The sequence below is a fragment of the Patella vulgata genome, chromosome 7 (genome assembly GCF_932274485.2).
Source record: "Patella vulgata chromosome 7, xgPatVulg1.2, whole genome shotgun sequence".
NCBI lineage: Eukaryota > Metazoa > Mollusca > Gastropoda > Patellidae > Patella > Patella vulgata.
The window spans coordinates 36,760,067-36,783,103 of record NC_065885.2 but is presented as its reverse complement, the minus strand read 5'-3'; the positions used below and the strand labels follow the sequence as shown (position 1 = coordinate 36,783,103).

The 23,037-nt window shown below is 32.7% G+C and overlaps 1 protein-coding gene across 1 annotated transcript; it reads left to right on the top strand.

Moving 5' to 3' along the window:
* Positions 1 to 11: 11 nt before the first annotated feature.
* Positions 12 to 22,031, top strand: LOC126828708 (orphan steroid hormone receptor 2). Its single transcript, XM_050558656.2, has 13 exons — positions 12 to 99; positions 3,451 to 3,688; positions 4,932 to 5,081; positions 7,224 to 7,350; positions 8,045 to 8,224; positions 8,656 to 8,792; positions 9,612 to 9,726; positions 12,182 to 12,375; positions 13,573 to 13,669; positions 15,058 to 15,214; positions 15,563 to 15,702; positions 16,321 to 16,458; positions 16,847 to 22,031. Exons 2-13 carry the CDS (start codon positions 3,470 to 3,472, stop codon positions 17,293 to 17,295), a joined length of 2,103 nt encoding a protein of 700 aa, XP_050414613.1. The 5' UTR covers positions 12 to 99; positions 3,451 to 3,469; the 3' UTR covers positions 17,296 to 22,031.
* Positions 22,032 to 23,037: the final 1,006 nt, after the last annotated feature.

Below are 23,037 nucleotides of genomic sequence, written 5' to 3'. Positions count from 1 at the left end.
TATTCAGGATAGGTCACAACCTCTGACCTTTATTCCTGTCTGCCTCAACGGATTGATATTTGGCGCTTTTCCTAGGTATATTTCATCAATATTCTATCGGTAAGATATTTAATTTATGTTTTTCGTACCTTAGATGTATTTAAATTTGACAAATAATCAGAGATTGTCGTTAAATGACCTAGTTTTCGCCAGTCAAGAACCCGTCTCGCCGCCATAGAACTCATCGTCGTTGCGCTGAACAATATTGAGCTTGTTTCTTTTATCACCCCCACAGCGTTTCTGTCCCTGTAAATAATCACATTATTTCAACGAATATTTGCTGCTGCCAAACCGATTTTTTAAGTTATGTTTTATTGACAATTGACATGAAACGTTTGGGCACATGTTGGTGTAAACATAACCCGTGGCCAGTAACCCGCATGGGCTGGGTGCATGACCTTTAGCAATGTGTACCTTCCTCTCGGCGGTCAAACCTTCGATGTTTCTAAATAACACAATCTTGGCGTGACAACTGCCGAAAACTCGTTGTAAATATTAAGAAATATCATGTTTTATTATGTCACATCAAAAGAAAATGTTATATGAGGAAGGTAATTAGACATTTTCGGTTATTTACTATCGATTTTCACGACCTTTGTCCTTTCCCTATAGCTCGTGCAAAATTAGGTCGTGTGAATATTTTATGCAAATTAGGTGAGTATTAAGGCTAAGATGCATGTAAATTGCAGCAAAATGAAACGAATGAATTATTAATTTTTTATTTATGTCATCTTCACATAAGAAGTCTTTGTTGATGAGGCTATTTACATATACATAGATCCATAAAGACATTGACTCATTGATTTTCAGCTTATTTTTTTTTATTCAAAAAAAGTTCTGTAGATCTACTACTAGTACTAAAGTAGAGATAAAATTTGTCTTATTTTTATTAACTGAATTCTTTATTAATGTGAACACTAAATTTCTTATAAACCCTCTGCAGACAACATTTGTCATCCGACCTGACTTTTATTATTTAATAGAGATTGGTCACCATAGTGCGACAGACTTGAGCGTTCACTTCCAGAGTTATTGTAGAATTGTGTTGGTGCCCAAACAACAAAAGTCATCATCCAAGATGTTTGAAATTGATATGCATTGTTCAAAATAATGAGAAAAAAGACACCTATTGAATTTCAGCTATTTCCATTAATTACACTACAGTTAGAGTTCTTGTACACTAGCAACATATTTGTACATATGCTTGAAATTGATATGCATTGTTCTTTTGTAGAAACTGTTGAATGTTGTAGCAAAGATTTATGTTCGTAGTTTAGATTAAGGCCTAATTAAGATGAATACCAACTACATCAATTTCTGATAGATTGTTGCCCTTTGATTTTTCACGGAAATGAATGGGGTTTAATATCATTGCTGTACTAATCAGACTAATGAGAATAGGTATAAAAAACCCTAGTGAGGTGTACCATCATGAGGGAAATTTCGTCTGGGCAGACATTTCCACCTGATCTTTGTTGAATTCCAACTGCCTAGGGTTCTTTTATGCACACCCAGTTTTTCCATCCCATCAGAATGAATATTTACGGTATGTTGTTCCTTACCGGGCACCACTGTCAAGGCCAAGGGGAGTTTTAATATTTTGCTTCTTTTTAACCTAAAGATTTACTATGTCAACTATGTGATGAACTTTATGGACTGCTCAAAAAAACTCTGCTGTTGCTGTGGGCACATGATGCCTGGAAACCTTGTAACTGTATATATTCAATTAAATTGGCAAATGAAAACTGAATCTAAAATACATGTTACATCAATACATCAAAACCCTGTATACCGGTATGGCTAACAATTACATGTAATTACCATTTACTTTCATTTGGTTAATAGCAAGGTCAAAGTTATTGTATGTTTCATAATTGTGGCATAAGTTTGTAAAATATTCATTTTAAGCAATGGGCCTACTAACACTAAGGATTAAAATTATTTTTTTTCCAAATTGAGAAAAATCTATATTAACATTATTCAGTTTAATAACTAGATATTTTGAAAGAGACTAGATGGATTATAATAGTATATATATATACCATTTATTTACATGTATGACAAGTGGATGTATGATTATACCATTAAACAAATTGAGCCAAAGGCAAAGGTGAAAAGTCAAGCTAGGATCAAAGTTCACTGAGGGGTCATGACTTCAGATATTGGAAATATAGTTAGCTACATGTACAAGTATTAGAATTATGTAAACCAACACTATTATTAAAGCCACCACAAACCAGATCGTTCACATATCTTAAAATTTTAAGTTAAAAATATGTACTATTTTGATATAAAGATGGTTGTTATCTACATGTGATTAAGTAAATGTCCCGGTACTTTTGAGAATGAAAAAAACCTTCTTAAAGAATAGCTTTTGTAATATTTGTATGTAAAAGATAGCACAATTACATTTACATATATTATTGCCTGTTTTATTTGAGAAAGATCAAGATGGCAATGCGAAATGAATAGAAACCAATGTAAACTTAAAACAGACAATGGTCATACTCATAATTTAAATGAATCAATTTGAATTATTTTTGGACCTGAAAAATAAAAATTTTTATAATGGAGTATTTTATTTTGTAAGGTCTTATAACCTTCATTCTGGTATGTTTTCTCTTTAACAAGATATTTATGTACGCCTACATTATAGGCTACTGTTTTACTATATTTGTAATAAAATGTTTCATTATTTTACACCAGAAAAAAGTGAAATAATTAAATAAAATCTAAATTTTGACATATGGTTTTTGAAATTAATTTATGCATCAATGATCTGTGGTCACTGTATGGGCCCTTCCAAAGTTAAAACATAACTTTTAAATTTTTGACTCTTCTAGGAGTTTGTAAATACATGTATCCCAGTATCATCAATGGACAATAAATATATGTAGCACCATGCATAAACATTCAATTAATATGGGTGCTATTTTAAGTATTGATTTTAAATATACATGCTATTACAATGCATGCACCATTTTAAAAAAGCAACAATAAAGAAAAAAATTTACCTGCATGTATATACATGTACATTGTATAGTCCATTAGTAGACTATAGACAGACCTTTCACATAATATCTATGCATGTATATATAACAGTATTGAATCTGTTGATTTTAACAAAAGCTCAATCTCCATTGCTATTGCAAATCATTACTAACAAAAATGTTCTCTTTTTAGTGGTGTAAATTTACAGGTCACTTGTTTGGGACATCAATTATGGAAAATTCCACTGAAAATACGATTTCTTCTCCCTCTGTCCATAATTATAATTATAGCAACGTTCAGACCGAGAAATAATGACAAAGTCTGAATTGGTACATGGCAATGTCTGTCAAAGGTTCCTTATTTCCAGACTTGAATGGATGATTAATTATTATTTTCATATAAAACCTATTTGTTTTGTAGGTAAAAAGTTACCAACTGCATGGCTTCCCTTGAGGAAGTTCATCGAAGTACTGCAAGTGGGGAGCAATCTGATCCCTCGATTTTAACCATGGAAAACAGTGTTGCAGGAGTCAACTCGGATAATGTTATCCATATTGTTAATTCTAATATGGGTGGAACAAATACAGTAACATTGCCAACTTTAACCATACAACAAGGAAATCTGGCAATACCAGTCAGTATCAGCCAGCAAGTTCAGGTATACACATTATAATATTAATCATTCTAAAAATTATTTGTAAAAGTATACTATCACATTTATCCCCTATCTAGCCCTTCATGTTTATGGAATTGTGGCATTGTGCAGGAGTCATAAAAAGCTCCTGCCAATTTCAAAAATGAGTGATTTAGCTACTTTGCAGGAGTCTTTATTGACTCCCGCAAATGAAAGTCGAGGTGCGTCGAGAGGAGCAGGAGCGAAAGCTCACCTTAAACGTAAAGGACTGACCTATCTAACTACAATATGCAATCACATTTAACCCAATCTAACTAAAATATTGTCTAACAGTAAGTTAGTAACTAACATAGGATATGTCAATAACAGTTCATTGTATTATTTTTTATGTTCTAATACATTGACATCTGGTATATTCTCTCAGATCGCTGTGTCCAGATCATATGAACATTTCATTTATCAGCCAGTATTGGGCTGTGGGGCTGCATTTTATGGGAATTTTAAGAATCAAATGCATATACATGTATACATATGTGTGATTGTCTCTAATCGGAGTCTGATATGTTTACGTGTACATGTAGGGATAGAGTATAGGGTAATTGCTGGTGTAATTTAGAACTGGTGTAGTTATGACTGACTTAAAAGTATGTTAGATTGCATTTTACATTATATTGCAATACATATAAGAATACATTTAGCTGTATTGTGATATCTCGCAAAGCGATTTTGCGTTGACTCTCTCATAATACACAGCCTTATGTAAAATGCATAGAATATTAGATAATACTCTCACGAGTGCATATACAGTTTTTGTTGAATAAATGCTATCATCCCGTTTCTTTCTTTCTATCTATCTCACTCTTTTTTTCACATGTAAGTTTTGTTTGTATTGCTAAATCAGATTATACTGTATAATGACTGAATCCCAGAGGAAATGGAATGATTGATTAACCATTATTGAAAAGAAATTTGCTTAATTGCATAGTGTGGGAAAGGCTGTTTACTGCAATCCAAAACCATGCAAAAGATACAAGTACTGAAATTTTCATACATTTGAAAAGAATTGACAAGCCAATTAAATGAAAAATGTATAAGTCTGTGTATAATACATTAAATGTGTGGGAACCGAAATCTAATTTGTTTTCTAATACAAAAATATCTGGATTTGTACAATAGCCTTCACATTCTGTCACCAGTTTACACTACATGTACATATATCTTTGCTTAGCTGAAAGCAGAATTGAAATATAAATTTGTATAATTTCAGCAACTGAACACAAATGCCTCTCCTGTAGTTGTGTCGACCATGAATCCTACCGATTTAGCGGCCCGTTTAAAAGAGGGAGCCTTACCTACACAAGTAGTACAGGTGCCTGCCGGTTCTCTATCATCCATAGATTGGGCATCAAAATTAAAGGTATGACTAGTTTCTTTTTCTTTTTTTTTGTCCTGCCTCAAGGCTTTTAACAGATAAGATCAAGCCTGGAAATACATGTAATACATCTGTCATGGACAATGTCAGATAAATTCAAACTTTGTCCGACACAATCTCACTAGTGACTGTCATTATTTCTGTTTCTGGCAATGATTTGTCATTTTCCTGTGCTTTTATTGATATTTTTAGAATACATGGCCAGCACAGAAGTGCCGGACATTTTTCAGATTTTTAGGCCTGGGGGAGATGAAGTACATGTGATTAAAGTGGTTGCATATAGGTTTATGCAATTATTACAATATACATACATAATATACATGTATAGTATGCATACAATTCCATGTAGATGTGGGCATAGCCTGTTAGGTTCATATACATGTATTTACGGAATAAAAATATTGTTTATACATGTATTAAAAAAAATAACATAATTTAAATGGCTGTACTATAGAAGCTTGCCTGAATATTTAGTATACTGTTCATTAATTACAGTGCAGACAATATCTTCTTACACTAACATTCTATGTTTAATTTTGAAATGAGTAGTTCCAGAATTCTGTACTAGGATTATGTGGATTAAAAATACAGGGGCCATACATGTACTGTGTGTAATCAACTGCCCGTTTACATTGCTTTTATTATGCAGAATCTAAATAGCTATTATTTGTGATTCTGAAACAACAGGTACCATGGTAACATATTCAGGGGTAGATTCATAATCATATTGTAAGATCTGAGGACTGGAATGTGATCTAAAACAAGTTTTGAGGTTTTTTTATATGCCCACATTGAAATATGGTAATATATTGTGGTCGGTCCGGCGTCCACAATTGCTTGTGGATGCTCTAGAGACTAAAGTTAATATCCAATTGACTTTAAATTTATACATAGTGTTTAAGGTTATGAAGCCTATTGATTTTCAACAATTTCCGATGATTACTGCTAGAGTTATGACCCTTGATCACTTTGAAAAATCTTGGGGATGCTTTAGAGACCATATTTATCATCTGATTGATTTTATATTTATACACTGTATCTACGCCTATATATAATCGTTTCAATTGACTTTAGATTAATACACAGAGTTTAACGTCTTGAGACGAACAAGTATATTGATTTTCAATATGTTTTGCATAGTAAACGTTAGCATGGCCCAAACAGTCTAACGTTTTTTTCTGATAATTACTTACTGAGTTGCTACTCTCATTAATAGATTTTAGTGTATTATAAATGTTTCATTATCGACAATTGAAAAAATATGACAACTCTTGTTGACTTCTCGGGGGTTGCACAGTAGCTAAGTGGGTAAGACACTGGCTCGCTAGCCTTGAGGTCGGGTGTTTGATCCCTGCATTGGCAGAGAAAGTTCATCCAGATTTTCCGGTGTGGTTCCCCCTTGTCAGTGATGCAGGACGGAGAGTCTGACACGGACAGCTGTCTAGTCGTTCGGATGGGACAAAAAACTAAGGTCCCGTGTACACATTGGCATGCACGCAAAAGATCCTTCGGCAGTTGGAATTTGATATGAGTAAGCCGTAGTACCGCTGTCCGGGCAAAATTTTGCTCATAGCTCACTGTATGGGGTAGGCTAGTCTTCTTTAGCCCAGTTCGGAGCAGAACAGTACATGTAGGACGTTAAACTGTGAGCATATGTTTTGTTGCCTGGCAACCTATCTTTTTCCAATCTTTTGTACCATATTTCGCAGTCACTGGGTGTCGTTGACAAAAGTGGGTTTAAGTATATACATACATTTTTTTAAAAACCCAAATGTGAAGAAATAACCTAAATGGCTTGTCTTCAAATTTTCTGCTCAAAATATAGCGTCTTTCATTTACTGGGTTGGATAACTCTTTTAGGGAATTCCTCTTAGACATTGCTACCCTGCTGTCTGGAAATAGTATGTACCCTAGCTACTCATTGCCCAAAAATATGCGAAAAGAACCACAGAGATAAAGATAGTTGAACTGGACTAGAATAAAGTCTTCTTTAGGTCTTTCACACAGAACTAACCTGTTTTAGCCGACTCTTTGTAAATAAGTCAGTTGAACAAACAACATATGCAGTGTATGTGCCGGTAATTGGTAATAATTTTGACCGATTATATTTTGGCATATGTTTTGCAGGAACTACAGCATGCCCAGAGGTTAGAAAGATTAAGAGAAGAACAAGCCACAGTGCGAGATAAAATGTCTATAAAGTTGTCCAATCAGAAGTTTGATCCATGTTCTGTATGTGGAGATTCAGCTTCAGGTAGGCTAGGTTTGTGATGTTTAAACTCAACTCAATTTGTCAAACTGTAAATTGCTATACCGGTATATGAAGTTATCTGGTCTCTATTATTTATTTAACAGCTTAAGTAGTTATATTTATTTAACAGCTTAAAATTATGATTCATGTTGATAGTTGACCAATTATTCATCATTCGACCAAGCATTGATTCAATATTTCGGAAATGTATAGTTCATTTCAATCTGGTTAGCATTAGCTGAGAAAATGCTAGTTGAATTCTTGAGTTGTAACATCCTACACATCATACACAGGTATAGAAGACCGGTTACCAGAGACAGTCTGTTTCTGTGTTTAGTCTGTCGGCAATAAATCCCTCGAGCTGACATGGCTCATGACCATTGCTTCAGAAATTCTAAGAGTTCTACTGTTTACATTAGTTACTTATATATTTCTATGTGATTGGTTGCTTTTATCAACAATACTTTTATTCATGAAAATGAAAAAATTGTGCTGGCATGATATATGTATATTGTAAAATCTGAATGTTAAGATTCACAATACACTATCAGATTTTGGGGGATACGATTTTATTATGAATTATTTTGAAAATTTAATATATATACATTTATTTGGTACAGATAACTTACAAAACTGCATTACACATGATAATAGAATATTACATTAAATGAATTAGCCATGTAAATTTCTATTGTAGGCCGACATTATGGTGCAATAAGTTGTGAGGGATGTAAAGGTTTCTTTAAAAGAAGCGTACGAAAACAACTTGGTTACGCATGTCGAGGTAACAAAGATTGCCCGGTGAACAAATTACACAGAAACCGATGTCAGTATTGTAGATTACAGAAATGTTTGGCAGTTGGAATGAGATCTGAATGTAAGTCTTAAAATTGTTTTAAAAAAAATAACATCCATGTACATGTATCTATGTACTCTGTTAAAACTTTACTTGCATGTACATGGATATGTCATATGTACATGTAAAAACTAAATACAATTGTAGTTTGCTGGGGATTCAAAGTCCCTCTAATGATAGTCGAAGGTTTTGATACCATTTTTGAAAAGGGAAGAATATTTAATATAAACAAATTATTACTTGAAGTAATACATGTACTGTTACATATAAGAATTGAGTTTTCCTGGTAAATTGGGTGTTGCCACACAGTAAAATCTGTTTGGCATGTGAGGTGTGGGAGTACTCAATATACCAGGAAAACTCAAAGGTCAATTCTTTAATGTCCTAATTTATAATTACTTTGAACCCTGATTGGTAACACGATTTCATTTTCATGTTTTCTGGCCACGCAGCTGTACAGTCAGAACGTAAACCCCATGAGCATGAAAAAGAAAAGATGCAACAAACAGTTGCTACTTCCACACAAAGAATCTACATTCGAAAAGATTTTAGCAGTCCGTCTGCAGCCATAGCTACATTTGCTCCTAAGGTAAGCTGACAGACTAAACTCTGGTATAATGATAAACTTTTTAAAAGTAATGTACAGGTACATGTATGTACATATCCATTTGTTTCATTTGATTTATTTTCTCTGCAGTGCTTTCTCAAACAATTGTTTTTATGTAACTGTAGTTACTTCCCTTGATTGTAATAAGTCTAACAGTTTGATTCACTAGTTTTCTTAACACTAGTATTTTAGTTGTGCTAGCAACTGGTATAGTTTTATGTGAACATATTTAAAACTTTGGATTTTATCACCCAATAATACATTCTACAGGAGATATCGGTCAGTTAAAAGGAACTACTTTTTTTTATTTTCAAAGAACAGTTCATTAAGTATTAAAAGTAACTTTTTTTTTATTGCAAATAAACTATTTTTATTTAATTTACCTTGATGGAACACAGGGTCAATATAAAGGACTTTGCAATGGTTGAATTGCTGTCAAAAAATGATGTATCACTACACCGTAATGTAATCAGGTTCAGTAAAAGTGAAATCTATAGCAAAGACTTATATTTATTTATTTGTGCATGTAAGAAAGGATTTGGTGATAAATAAAATCTCCTACTCGTCTTTTTTGATATCAAAACAGATGAGTAGGAGATTCTCTATATACATGTATTGATCAATGAATGGTCTAATGATAGTTTGTGACTGAAAAATTTGTCTACCCCAGCAAGGCTTGTATTACTGCATCTTAGAGAAAATAATGAACATATTGTTGGAATATTTGCTTGCACCATTCATTAACAGTTATATTTACCTTTGAAATAATTTTTAAAAAAATGTTAACATTTGAATTTATAGCAAGAAGATGGAGAAAAATCAAACCGTAGTTTACTGGCAAATCTTCAAGAACGAGTTATACAAACAGATCAAGGCATGGTTTTATTACCATCTTCACACACCACAGCTAATACAGGTCAGTATTTATATATAGAATAGAACCTATTATCCCTCCACTTTCTATCAAATATACTCTATTATCCCTTCAATTTCTATCATTAACAATTATTATCCTTAGAAATTCTATCAATAATAAGTATCCTTTCTCATTAACAACATTTAGTACTTCTGTATACCTGTACTTTGTGAAATAGTATTAACCAATTCCTTTTACCCTCAAAATAGAGGTTTTATTAGTTTTAAGATGTCCAACAAGTGTATCATGTTCATTTTCTCATTGTCCGTCTTTATAGTGTTTTCCACTTAAACATACAATATGAAAGAGCTAAATCTGCCTATTGCTGGTCTTTCTTTAGGCCTGAAATGTTATATACTATTTAAAAAAAGTAGGGGATATTTGATTTTGGGGGCATAATACTAAAATATGCAAATGACTACGAAAAAAGTCACTATAGAACCTAACAGAAGAAACATTTCCAGTTACATGTGACGCCCAAACGCACCAATAGCTACCGCATGGAATGCAGGTGATGCTTGGGATCATCATGGGGGTCCAACCCAAGATTTGCACGACTCTGACTTTGAATGTTACAGTCATTGTGGCATTGAATTCCAGGGTGGAAACATCAGTTTAATTGTTTTAGTGACCAGAAAACAAATTTTGATATGCGTCGGCTTACCCAAAATGAAAAGTTACGTGCCCTTGGCATGCTACAGATCGGCACAACACAGGCGGTTGTGGCGCGGACGATGAATGTTTCTCAGTCTGTCATAAGCAGGCTATGGTCCAGATACCGTGATACACAATCTGTACAGGACAGACCACGCTCAGGTCGACCAAGGGCGACAACTCAAGCCCAGGATCGATTTATCCGTACCTTGGCCTTGAGAAATCGTGTCATCACAGCAAATCAGATCAGCGCTCGTCTTCAAACAGACACTGGTGTGAGAGTGAGTGGCCAGACGATATGGAATCGACTGCATAGGGGTCACCTTCGCGCCCGACGTCCTCGCGTGATCCCTTGTTTGAGAGATCATCACATTCAGTTAAGACGTCGTTGGTGTAGGGATCGTCAACACTGGGATAATCGACGCTGGAGCAATGTGATGTTTTCAGATGAGTCAGGGTTCACTGTTGATTTTTTGGACAGACGTAGGAGGGTGTGGCGTCGTCGAAACGAGCGCTTCCAAGACGTTAACGTCATCAGACATGATCGATTTGGGGGTGGTTCTGTTATGGTGTGGGGAGGCATCACTGTTGCTGGAAGAACGGCTTTACATGTTGTTGCAGGGCGTGTTACAGGCCAGTACTACCGGGACAATATCTTGGCAGTCCATGTTGTGCCGTTCGCACGACGTTATGGCCGCCGTTTCATCTTCCAGGATGACAACGCAAGATGTCACAGGGCCAGGATCGTTACAGGTTACCTCCAACAACAGAACATCACCACATTACCTTGGCCAGCACTGAGTCCCGACCTCTCCCCCATCGAGCATGTCTGGGACATGCTTGGACAGAGGTTACGTCAACGTCAACAACGTCCTGCCAATGTCCAAGAACTTGCTGCTGCGTTGCAACAGGAATGGGACAATCTGGACCAAAATGACCTTAGACGTCTCATTAGGAGTATGCCACGTCGGATCAATGCTTGTTTGGCAAACAGAGGAGGATTTACCCGTTACTGACTTGGTTGTGATGCTGTGGTAACTTTGCTGTTTGACCCCGGGTATCATTTTACCCTTATAATGGTCAGTCTGTGCCTTACTTAGTCTAACGATCATTTGGAATAAATCGATGAATGTGAACTTCATTTCATTTTGTCATTTGTTTCTTCGTCAGTTTCATTAGGTGACTTTAATAACACTTAAAAATCAAATATCCCCTACTTTTTTTGAATAGTATAAACTATTAATTAGACATTAATTAACTTATCCAAACCATAATCAACTCTCGATGTCATCTTATGTGTCGATTATCACTGGATTTGAATCCGATCTGCTGCTCAACGCTTATTGATAATTAAATCCATAAATGGATAATCAAGACTGTTTTTATTGTAACGAGTTTAGTGATGATGATCGAGGCTAGGCTTAAAATTCAAACGCTAATATCTTGGTTCAGAGTGGATTAATTTTCAACATATTCTTTTTACGTTATCTATCTTTTAACTATTATAGTGAGAAGAGTCAACTCTTTATCTAATCTCTGATAACACCTCTTTAAGCCGAACAAGCAGGCTGTTAGAGCTTCATTTGTTTGGATTTTTTTAAAGAAAAATTGGCCTTCTCAAAAGTAAAAACAAAGCAAGTATTGCTCATTTACAATTATTATAAACCACTCATCCCAACAGCAACATCAAAAATTCTAGTTAACTTCCTTTGAAGCAAACCAATGCTTTGAATGCTGTTAAAAAAACAATCTCAGGTATTTGACATACCTTAACTATTTCTATTGATATCTATGTTACCAGATCTGAGTACATTAGCTAGCGTGGTGACAACTCTGGCTACTATGGAACAGAAAGAAGGTGAACAGAATCTGACTTTTAATAATATTGGTGAAGCTGTACAGATTTCAGAACAACATAATAATACAGATACAGCTGATACTGTAGCTAGAGCATTTGATACATTAGCTAAAGCTATCCAACCAAATAGTGGACAGGTAGGATTCTATTCTATAATCTGTTTACAGGTTGCACTGGAGGCAGATTATTGTTTGATTTAGTAGAAAAAGCAGTTCATTTCTTAGCTCTTTATGAACAATTTGATAATAAGCAATGATTTGTGAGTTGCCACATGTATTTGTTCTGCTTAATTTGTACAACAAGCAGTGAAACTTGCCCTAAGCAGACAATACAGGGACACCATAACTTTAGTTCTAATTATGTGAGAGTGATGAAATTTTGTGTATAGTTTCATTTAATCAATACCTTGACTACATGTAAGTTCGATAATGAGCATTTTCTGCTCAGGATAAGCAGAGCAATAAACAATTTGATTGGTCGAGACTTTAGAACACAATAACACAATAACAATTTGATTGGTCGAGACTTTAGAACACAATAACTCTCCTTCAAATTGAGATAGAATGTTCAAACTTGGTGTAGGCGTTCATTAGGTGAATGCCTTGGTGGAGTTCGAAGATCAGCATTTTCTGCTTAAGGTAAGCAGAGATAATTTTAGTTCCAATTGGCTGAGAATGATGAAACTCTGAGTATAGATTCATTATATCAATACATTGACTAAGTTCAATGATGAGAATTTTCTTCATAAGCTAAGTAGTGATAAGCAATTTGATTGGTCAAGACTTTGGGACATATTAATTCTGCTTTTAATTGAGGTATAGATGTTCATTGGGTGAATGTCCTGAGTTCAATGATTAATATTTCCCATTAAAGCTAAGCAGAGCTAAGCGGTTTCTTTAGTTGATGCTTTGGGACAAGATAACTTTGATTGTAACTGATGAAGAATGATGAAACTTAGTGTATAGTTTCACTCACTACCAGGTACTTCAAAACCTGAGTTTAATAGTGAACATTTTATGCTTATCAGTTTGATTACTCGATACTTTTGAAAAAGATAAATATGCAATTAATTAATTAATATGTGTCATCTGTTTATTTTGGGATTTTGGCGGGGGACATTAGCCTCACTGTTGGCTTATTAATTTACTGACATCTTTTGAAATGAAATTAACATCATAAGGTGGTATACCATGTATATATAATTTTCATTGGGTTTTTTTTTTTTTGCTGAAATCTGTGAAAACATCATCACACAAGGTCACCAGATTCTGAAGTGTCTCTTTAATTTTTCCTAATTTTTTATATAATTGTTTTCTTCTTTCTTATTGTAACAGCCTACTTCAAGTTCTTTAGATCAGTCTGTATCAGATACAAGTATGGACCATTCTGGTGTAGAATCAATAGATAATTCATATGTTATTGATATTGATGGTGAGTTATAAATTCTTCTGTTATTATCTAGGTGTGCTATAGTATGCTCTACAGGACTCTTGTTTCAATCATATTGGCCATAGAAATTGACTTACTGGATAACCTACTTGTCGATCAATTGATTATGACATTGATATTTCAAAGAATTCAAATGTAATTTGCTTAAAATTGTCATATTCTTTGAAAAAAGAAATAACGTCTTGTTAATCTGAGGTGTTGAATAAAGTGTCTTTAATGGACTGGCTGACACTACTTTGAAGTGAACTTGGACTCGCAACTGGATTGAAAAAGTACCAGGATCGAAACCCAGTGAGAAAAGAAACCTCTGGATTTATCAAGTAATTTCTCATTTGTCACTGATGATAAAAAGTGTATCTGTTTGTTCTCATGGTAAGAAACACCTACGTACATATCTCTGTCTTCATTATCTCTGTCGCTGCAGAAAAGTAGGACGTTAAACCAGGGTTCTTAATCCATTTTGATACGAACCGGCCATAATTGGGTCAAATGAGGTCCCGGTAGGAAATGGGTTTTAAAATTATAATATTCCATTCCCTTCAATATAACCAGACTTCCAACAAAAATAATTCTTGGTAATTTGTTATGAGGAATATCATATTCTAATGTATGTAATTACCACAAAAATAACAACAAATTGGTACACTGTTTGGAAAATTTTCCATATTTAATTCGTGTACAAGCTTGAAATTCATGTCAGTAATATTCCTGAAAAAATTTCGATGGATATAAGCTAATACGAAACCATGGTACTTCTTCATAACAAAATTTGTAGTTTTTGTCTATCACATAACTTGCAAATGTTTTTATTCATTTGTCCATGATTGATCATTTGACAACCGTAATTGAATTGGCTTTAAGATAAAATTCTGTGCGACTATGCCATATAGCTTTCAATAATAATAACAACAACAGTTTAAAAGCCAATTTCATCTTGTTAGTGCATGTAAGAGATCGCTGACTAATATTGTTAAAGGGACAATAACACTCTTGCTGGCTTGAAAGCTCCAGAAAATAAATAATATCTCTATCTAGGTACTAGATGTTTAAGTGTCCTACCTGTTGTATAAATTATCCATTACATCCTATTTTACTTGTCCAGAGGGTTCGAAAATATTTTTAAATCGAAGTTTCATTTGAAAAGGTTTACGTTAGACATTTCAAACCATTATGTTGAATTTTTCAAAATTTTTAAATAAGGTATGTTAAGATGAAATTTGTATCATCAATTAATTGAAATATTCTAAAATAGTACAATTTGTTGACCAGAATAAAGATTGGGACATATTATTCAGTTACAACAAGAGTGGTATTAAGCCTTTAATATATATCTTCATCATATTGCTACTATTCAAACTATTTATTTTCAGGAACTGTTTTATCTGAAGCTAATTTTCAGTTTAATTTGATGACTCCATCACCAATGCCAGCCTATTTAAATGTACATTTTGTTTGTGAAAGTGCTTCAAGACTGCTCTTTCTTTCCATGCACTGGACACGTTCAATAAGTGCTTTTCAGATTATCAAGTAAGTCTTATCACATATTCAGTATTTTATCTCAGAAGTGGAGCAATTTAGTGGCATTAACTTCAATTAAGACAGTTAAACTGAAATCATTTATGAAATGTCACTATGAATAAATCTGATTTTTATATATGCCCACTTTGAAATGTAGTTGAGACAAAGAAGTCAATTGATTTTTGATGTATATCATTGACTTGAACAGTTTGTATCAAAATAGGCTTCCTTCAAAATGTTCTGATAATCAAATAATTTTTTTAAATATATGTAATTTTCATATCATAGAATCAATGTTCTAATATAATCTTTTATAAAATATTGGTATATGCAATTCCATGATGCATGTTTTTTCAGCCCTGATCTCCAGACTACTTTGGTGCGAGCCTGTTGGAGTGAACTATTTACACTAGGTCTCGCTCAGTGTTCTAGTGCCATGTGCCTTCCAACATTACTGGCGGCCATACTGAATCATTTACAGTCAAGTTTATTGCAAGGTACATATAGTTACGTATATTTTGTCCAGAAGTCCCACTGCTTAACTGAAGTTGTTTCTGTTATTTTCATGTACTTGTTAGTATAGGTCATACAAAACAACACACTGATTCTGAAACAATCCTTCATAAACAATCTGATGCAGGGCAGAGGTTTTTATTTCGATTCTGTTGGAGACTGTATGTCTATCACACAAACATTTATCTTATCGTGCTGTTTACAGGGATTCACTTACATAATTACTTAATGTCTTGTTACTGGTCCTTCCAACACCCATCATGGAGTATAACTTTGATTTTTATTAAGTGAGAGCAATGGAAATTGGTGTATAGTTTCATTACATTAATACTTTCACTAAGTACCATAATCTGCTTGATGCTTTATGAAAGATAACTGTGGAAGTAATTAATGAGTGTCATCTATTTATTTTGGTATAGAGGTTGGGGACATCAGCCTCGCTGTTGGCTTTTTATTTTGTTATTCTTTAATTAAATAACAACAGGTCACATGGCCCATTTTAATTGACACAGTATTTTAGAACCAGAATATTTTCTATAAACAGCCGAGCTTTTAATACAATACAATTGATTAATACCAAGTTACTTATGTTATATTAACAGATAAAGGTGGTACCGACCGTGTTAAAATAACTATAGAACATATCATAAGATTACAAGATTATATAAATGCCATGCAGTCCTTACAATTAACACCTGCTGAGTACGCTTATCTTAAAGCACTGGTTCTTTTTCAACCTGGTAAGTTTAATAGAATTAACTATATAAGACTGTGAAGTAGTCCGATAATGATTTACTCATAAACCGGTGGTACACCATCAGTCATACACAGGTCAATGAGCAGACAATAGGTTTTATCATTGTGCCACATTTTTAGTTTTAGTGTGTATTGTAAATAGCCAATGAATCTCACCTTTCGAAGACACTGTCAATGGATCTATAAATAAACTCACTGAGGTCTTGTGCATAACACAGGTCAATAAGAAATAAAATACATAAATGTACATATAAACATACAATTTTAACTTGATTGATTTATTCTTTTTAGATGTTTTGACTGCCATTTTTAATAAATGGCTGTCTTACCTCTTCTTTATAACAAATAATGAATTGTCTTGTATTGTTTCAGATAATCCTAATATTATTAACAAGAAACAAGTAGAGAGATTACAAGAGAAAGTAGAGAAAGAATTTGTTCAGCATATAAGCTGTTCCTCGTCGGCTGTATCAGACAGAATTTGTCATCTCTTGTTGCGATTACAGCCTCTAAAGGCTTTTAACCCTAACATTATGGAGGAATTATTTTTCTCTGGCCTAATCGGAAACGTGCAGATCGACAGCATAATTCCTTATATTTTACGGATGGAAACCGCAGAATATAATCTACAGATGACTGGAGGCGGAATCTTCAGCCAAACAACCACCTCCACACAGAGTTCTGATTATTCTTCAAGTCAAAATATGAACGGTGTTCCAACCACAGTAACAAATTTAATATCTCCTGACTTTGGTGTGAACATTTCCACGGGACAAATGACAAGTGTTCCGGCACAGGGATATGTAACAACTAGCTCCTAGAGCTTTTTATAACCTGTGCCATTGGGTTTTTTTATTTTAGAAAACTTTAACAGAAGAAGAATATTATGACAATATTTCGATTATAATGGGGTTGAAAATTTTTATCTTGCGTTGATAATATATGTTTTAAAGTGTCAAAAGTGCTATTTGATTTATATTTATGTAATTATGATGTTCTCTAGATATTTTTCCTCTCCTGTGATAATTTGGAGATAAAAAACGATTTTTATATGCCCATGTTTTAATGTGGTCTTATGTTGCCGTCATTCTGTCTGCCCATCCGCCGCCTGTCTATCATTCATATTACTTGTTTGCACTATAGAGGCTTCGATAATCTTGGATATATCTTATTGAAGTATATATTATAATCATATGGGTTCTGTATCTTATTGAAATTGATTTTCAACTTTTTTTTTGGATAATCACCCACAGGATATTATGTCCCTTCGGTATGAAAATCTTTCATTCAAATTTGTTTCTAGTACACTATATGCTACAATAATCATCATATCTTTTTGAAATTTATATGAAATCTGTATGAGTTGTTTAACTTATTCAATAGAATCCTTTTAAGATTTATATGGGCTGTCTTATTTCATAAAAATGAAGAAGCCTATTGATTTTTAATAATCACCCCTAGAATTAAATCTTATACTTTATAGGCAGCAGTCATTAACCTACATTTCTGAAATGTATGTGGTTGTCTATCCTATTGAATGGAAGAACCTATTTCATCTTTATCGATTCTTAATAATAATAACATCAAGAGTTATTACCCTTTGTTACAAAATTTTGCCAGCCCCTTAGAGGCTTCAGTTATGATCTGATTTTGGTTCACCTCAGAAGTGCTTGGACGACTTAGCTACCAGTGGACATGTTTTGTTGCCTGGGGTATTTTTTTATTTTACTCAGACGGAAAGAATGACATAATATGGCTACTGCAGGGTTAAAATTTTGGATTTTGGCAGCTAGATTTTATAATGATTGATAGATATGGTATGAGTTTGTTTGATATAACCATTGTCTGTAACTTAGATTACTACTTGTGGACAAATAGTGTCTGGATGATCATGTCTACTATATAGTTCTATTACCAATCGACACAATAGCATGTTGACAACCAGTCAAATGTATAGTCCATGCACAGAGATAGATCTGTTGAAAATATTTGATTGTGTTTAACTCTGATCAGTAGTAATATAAAGTTGTAGATTATCGTTATACCAAGATACACATCAAGGTACATTTTGAGAAGAGTAAATGTGTATAGTTCTCTCATAATATTATAATTATTATTATATATTAGTGGATGTGCTGTGTACTGCATATTACCTTAGAATAAATATAACTTGTGCTTATAAAATGGTAAAAGTCTTCAAGTATCAGACTTTCACTATCTAAAATATTTTCTTTAAATCAGTTTATGAAAACATTTATAACATTTCTTGGAGATTAAATATTGAGATTAATTAGAAGGATACATATTCTTTAATACATAAAAAAGCATTTACATTTTTTTTTGTCATGTTTTGTTTAATTCTTCTAAATATAGATTTCTCCAGGCCTAAAAATTACCAGCAATATCGGAATTTGAATTGCTGATAGATTTTCTTCAGCCTTAAAACTCTGAATCCTGAAGGAATCTTTCAGCTTTTCACACATACAGTACAGTTTTGCTAACAAATTGTTTTAACTATAGCTTCTATCAAATTTAATACAAATCCAAATGTTTTTATAATATGATATTTAAGTTCTCTATTCAGAAAATATGTCGTAAACCCTTCATACTTAAGGCAAATTTGAATAGATTTTGTGTAAATCTGAAAAATTTAGGCTTTGTAATCACTATAAAAAGTTCATTGCATTCTCTTAACTGAACAGAAGACTTCTTTCATTTATTCAGATAATCATAATTTAACTGTATTGTTTAGTTGTTTCCATGACATGGGTATTGGTGAATTGACATTTAGCAAGACAAAAGTAATCTCATTTGCATGATTCATTATCATTATGTAATTGCTAAAAGCATAAACACAACAATAACTAAGTTCTGCTATACTTTATATATGATAAGATTCTGTATAAATAGTTATACATGTATGCTGTGTTCTGGTCAAACTGTCAGTCCAAAATTCCATTTTCATCAAATCTTTTAGAAATATATATCATTGTATTGTCACATAATAAGGCAAAGAAGATTATTTGATTTCAACAATTGTAGATATTTACTTGTGTTGTTTTGGCTCTGCCTGCTGAATAATATATGTTTTTAATCTGACATTGATATACCAAAAACACCTTGATCTTCAAAGAAATTATCAGTGAGCAGAAATTTGCCTGTGTATATGTTATCGCTCGTTACTTCAGTCAGTTATATAGGAGGATAACTCATGTGTTTCTTTTCCTTTCGTCACTTCCCTTTCTTAAAATCTTCGTTACAATTATATTGAGCAATGATCTCTGTGTTAAAATTTTTATTTGGAACGTGTTTAACCAGGTCTATCACATGTGATTGTGTCTGACACCAATATTGTCTTTAAGTTACTAGTGAGCAAATGTGTTTTTATCGTTGACTGGCAACCTATTTTATTGGATTATATTACATTTCTCATACAATGTTTTTGTAATGTGTATCATCAATGTATAAAATTTAAATGATTTAAAATACAGTTTTATTTGAAAAAGATTAAATCTTTAAAATTTTTGAATACATGAATACTGTGTTATGGAATAAAAGAGCACCAGAAAATGTGCCTAGTTAACAATTAAATATGACATTCATCTCCAAGAGTAACTTCTATTTGTATTCCATTGATATATCTTTTAACTTAGTAGTTTTAGATTAATAACTAGAGTGACAGTTCCACTACATATTAACAAATATATAAACATGTATAAAAGAATGCTTTGATTTATTGACCCATGTTGAAACTTGAAAGGTCATCCGCTGCGCATCTCATTGATTGAAGAAGACTATTCAATCACTATTAAACTTCTTTGTAATGATGGTATTGTTTTTTAACAGTTTTCTAAAAATGTATATATTATTATTAAGATGTAAAAATCTTGTTATCAAAAAGAGGAATCAACAAATTGTAATATATTATTATTATTTTATTATATAAACATGTTTATCATTATTATTTTATTATATTGTTGTGTGTATGTATTGTTCTCCACATATCCAAGATAAAAACTTGGCTAAACTATATATCTATCTTATTATATATCTTAATTAATTTAATTTGGACCACAAGATATCTAAATATTCTCTGATAAATTGTCACAGTTGCACAGAAATTTAGATTTATGTTGATCTACTTTCAGGACTAGTCAATTTCTTGTCTTATAGTATCAAGATAATTCACATGAGAAATGGGCATGATCGGCTTGGAATTAAGGTTTTTTAACATTTCTATGAAAATTACAAGTTTATTGCTGTACTCATTAAAAAAAAAACTAAGGTTTTAAACTCAACATTATTTATGTTAGTAATTTTGGTGGCATTCTTAAGACCTATATAAAGACTTTCAATGTTATGAATTTGAGAGTGTTCATGAGTTATTAGTAAAGGATAATTGTTTCACAGATTGGGTTTTTTTTCAATAATTATTTTGATACTAAGATCAAATCAAGTGTTCAAAATTTTTAGGTGATTTTACATTCTGATTTATCAATGAATTCAAATGCCAGAGTGTATGATTCTTTGTCAATAGAAAATTCATAAGTAAAACTTGTATATAGAAACACTAAAGGATATTAACTCATCATTTTTTTTAAATAGGAGCTAAACCTGTTATTATTGAGCCAGTTTGTAGCTGTATATATTAAGCCTTCAAGTATTCTATGTTAATATTTAATATCATTGTTATATTTTGTTGTCATGAAATTATTTTTTTTAGGATCTAAGAAAATGGTTCGTTAAGGAAATTAGGCATTGAAGTAAAATTAAGGTGATGATAAGACTTTGTGGAAACAAATATTATGTGATGCACTTAATAATAGTGTAATTTAATTAAGTGGTTGACATTTTACTAACACACAAGTTTTAAAATTAAAATTCAGTCCTTATAAGAAATATTACCATACCATTAAAGGTTTTTTAGGACAACATGTAAGTAAAGAATCTCTTTTAATATATGAAATATATCACTACCATACCATATATAAGGTCTACCAAAATATGAAATCACAATTTTCCAACATTATGGATTTGATAAAGTTTATGAGTGTATGCACCTTAATTTATAAAAATGTGGTCTTATAGAAGTAAAAAAAAAGGTGACATTGCTATGTTTTAGGGATCCACCCTTTTTCAGACTCCATGATGGAAATACTAGTATACATGTATAATTAACAAACAACTTCACAATTGATTGATGCACTTACATTTGAATGATACACCTGTGTACTATTATTTTACCCATTTGATATTAAAACATCCATTTCATAATATTTAATATGTTACATATCTTAATGTCACGTGTTTTATAAAGCATATTGATTTTATCTGGTAATTGTTTTGTTAATAATTTAAATATGTTATTATCTGAATAATAATTTCATTGCTTCACTCTTGTCAATGTAGCTTCCTACAATAATTATTATTATTTAAGAATACGCTGAAAATTGCTATCTCTTGTTTTTCTGTCTGTATTTAAAGATTATTTTCAAATTTAATGTATACTAGTATATCGTTTCTTTATGTCACCTTCAGGTTTGAATAAACCGCTTTGCCGTCCTACTTATGACTTGATTATCTGTCTTCGAGATAATACTCGTGATAATGATATTGTAAAGTTGTAAGTCCATATCCCCGAAGACGACGGCGACAATAATATTATCGGATTGCAGTAGGAAATGAAATGAAATGGAGTTTAACGTCTGGCTGGGCTAATGAAGACGAGATTGCAGTAGGGGGTTGGAGTGAAACTGCTCAGAAAAGGTTAACTTAGGGGTTTTATATCATAATTATTATTCTCCTTGACCCGTTGACCTATCCAGTAGCCTCCTAAGAATTCTGTCTTGAACGTTTTCTAAACCTGAATAGGAGACAATCCTGGGCTCTGCGTTGTTCCCTTGGTAATCTGACTTTCTGCGTTGTTCCCTTGGTAATCTGACTTTAATCCTGTTAATACTTTACGGACCGAAATCACCATAATATAATCCCTCATACACCTTGATAATCACCCAGAAAATCCTGAGAATAATATCTATTCAATTTAGATTTCACCAGGATTACCCGCGGTTTTTTCGTCGGTTGGTTTATCCCTTTCCTCAACAACCATCTTGCACGTGGTTTTGGCCACCCACGGTCGTAATTTTATATGTTCCGCCTCTTAATAAAATATATTGTAAATCCAAAATGTAAGGTTATAAATATTTACGTTGGAATTTCATGCTAAAATAAGTACATGATAAAACACAACCCTAGAAATGGTAAGGGGTTACTTACACCAGTACTTACACCCTCAATGTTTCATGAATTTAGCAATGAAATTCCATACAAATTAATGGTAAAATGAAACTGTAATACGCAGTTTAAACACGTGCCTTCTAATAGTTAAAAGAAAATATAACAGCCTTCGAATATGAATTTACAAACTTCACAAAGTAATTGAGTTCAGTAGCACAGTTGATCCTACATACTACATAAAATTAGACAATAAATGCCCAATACCTATAACTAAAACATATAAAGTACAAGGCTGAAACACGGGCAGTCTGATATGTTATGTCTGA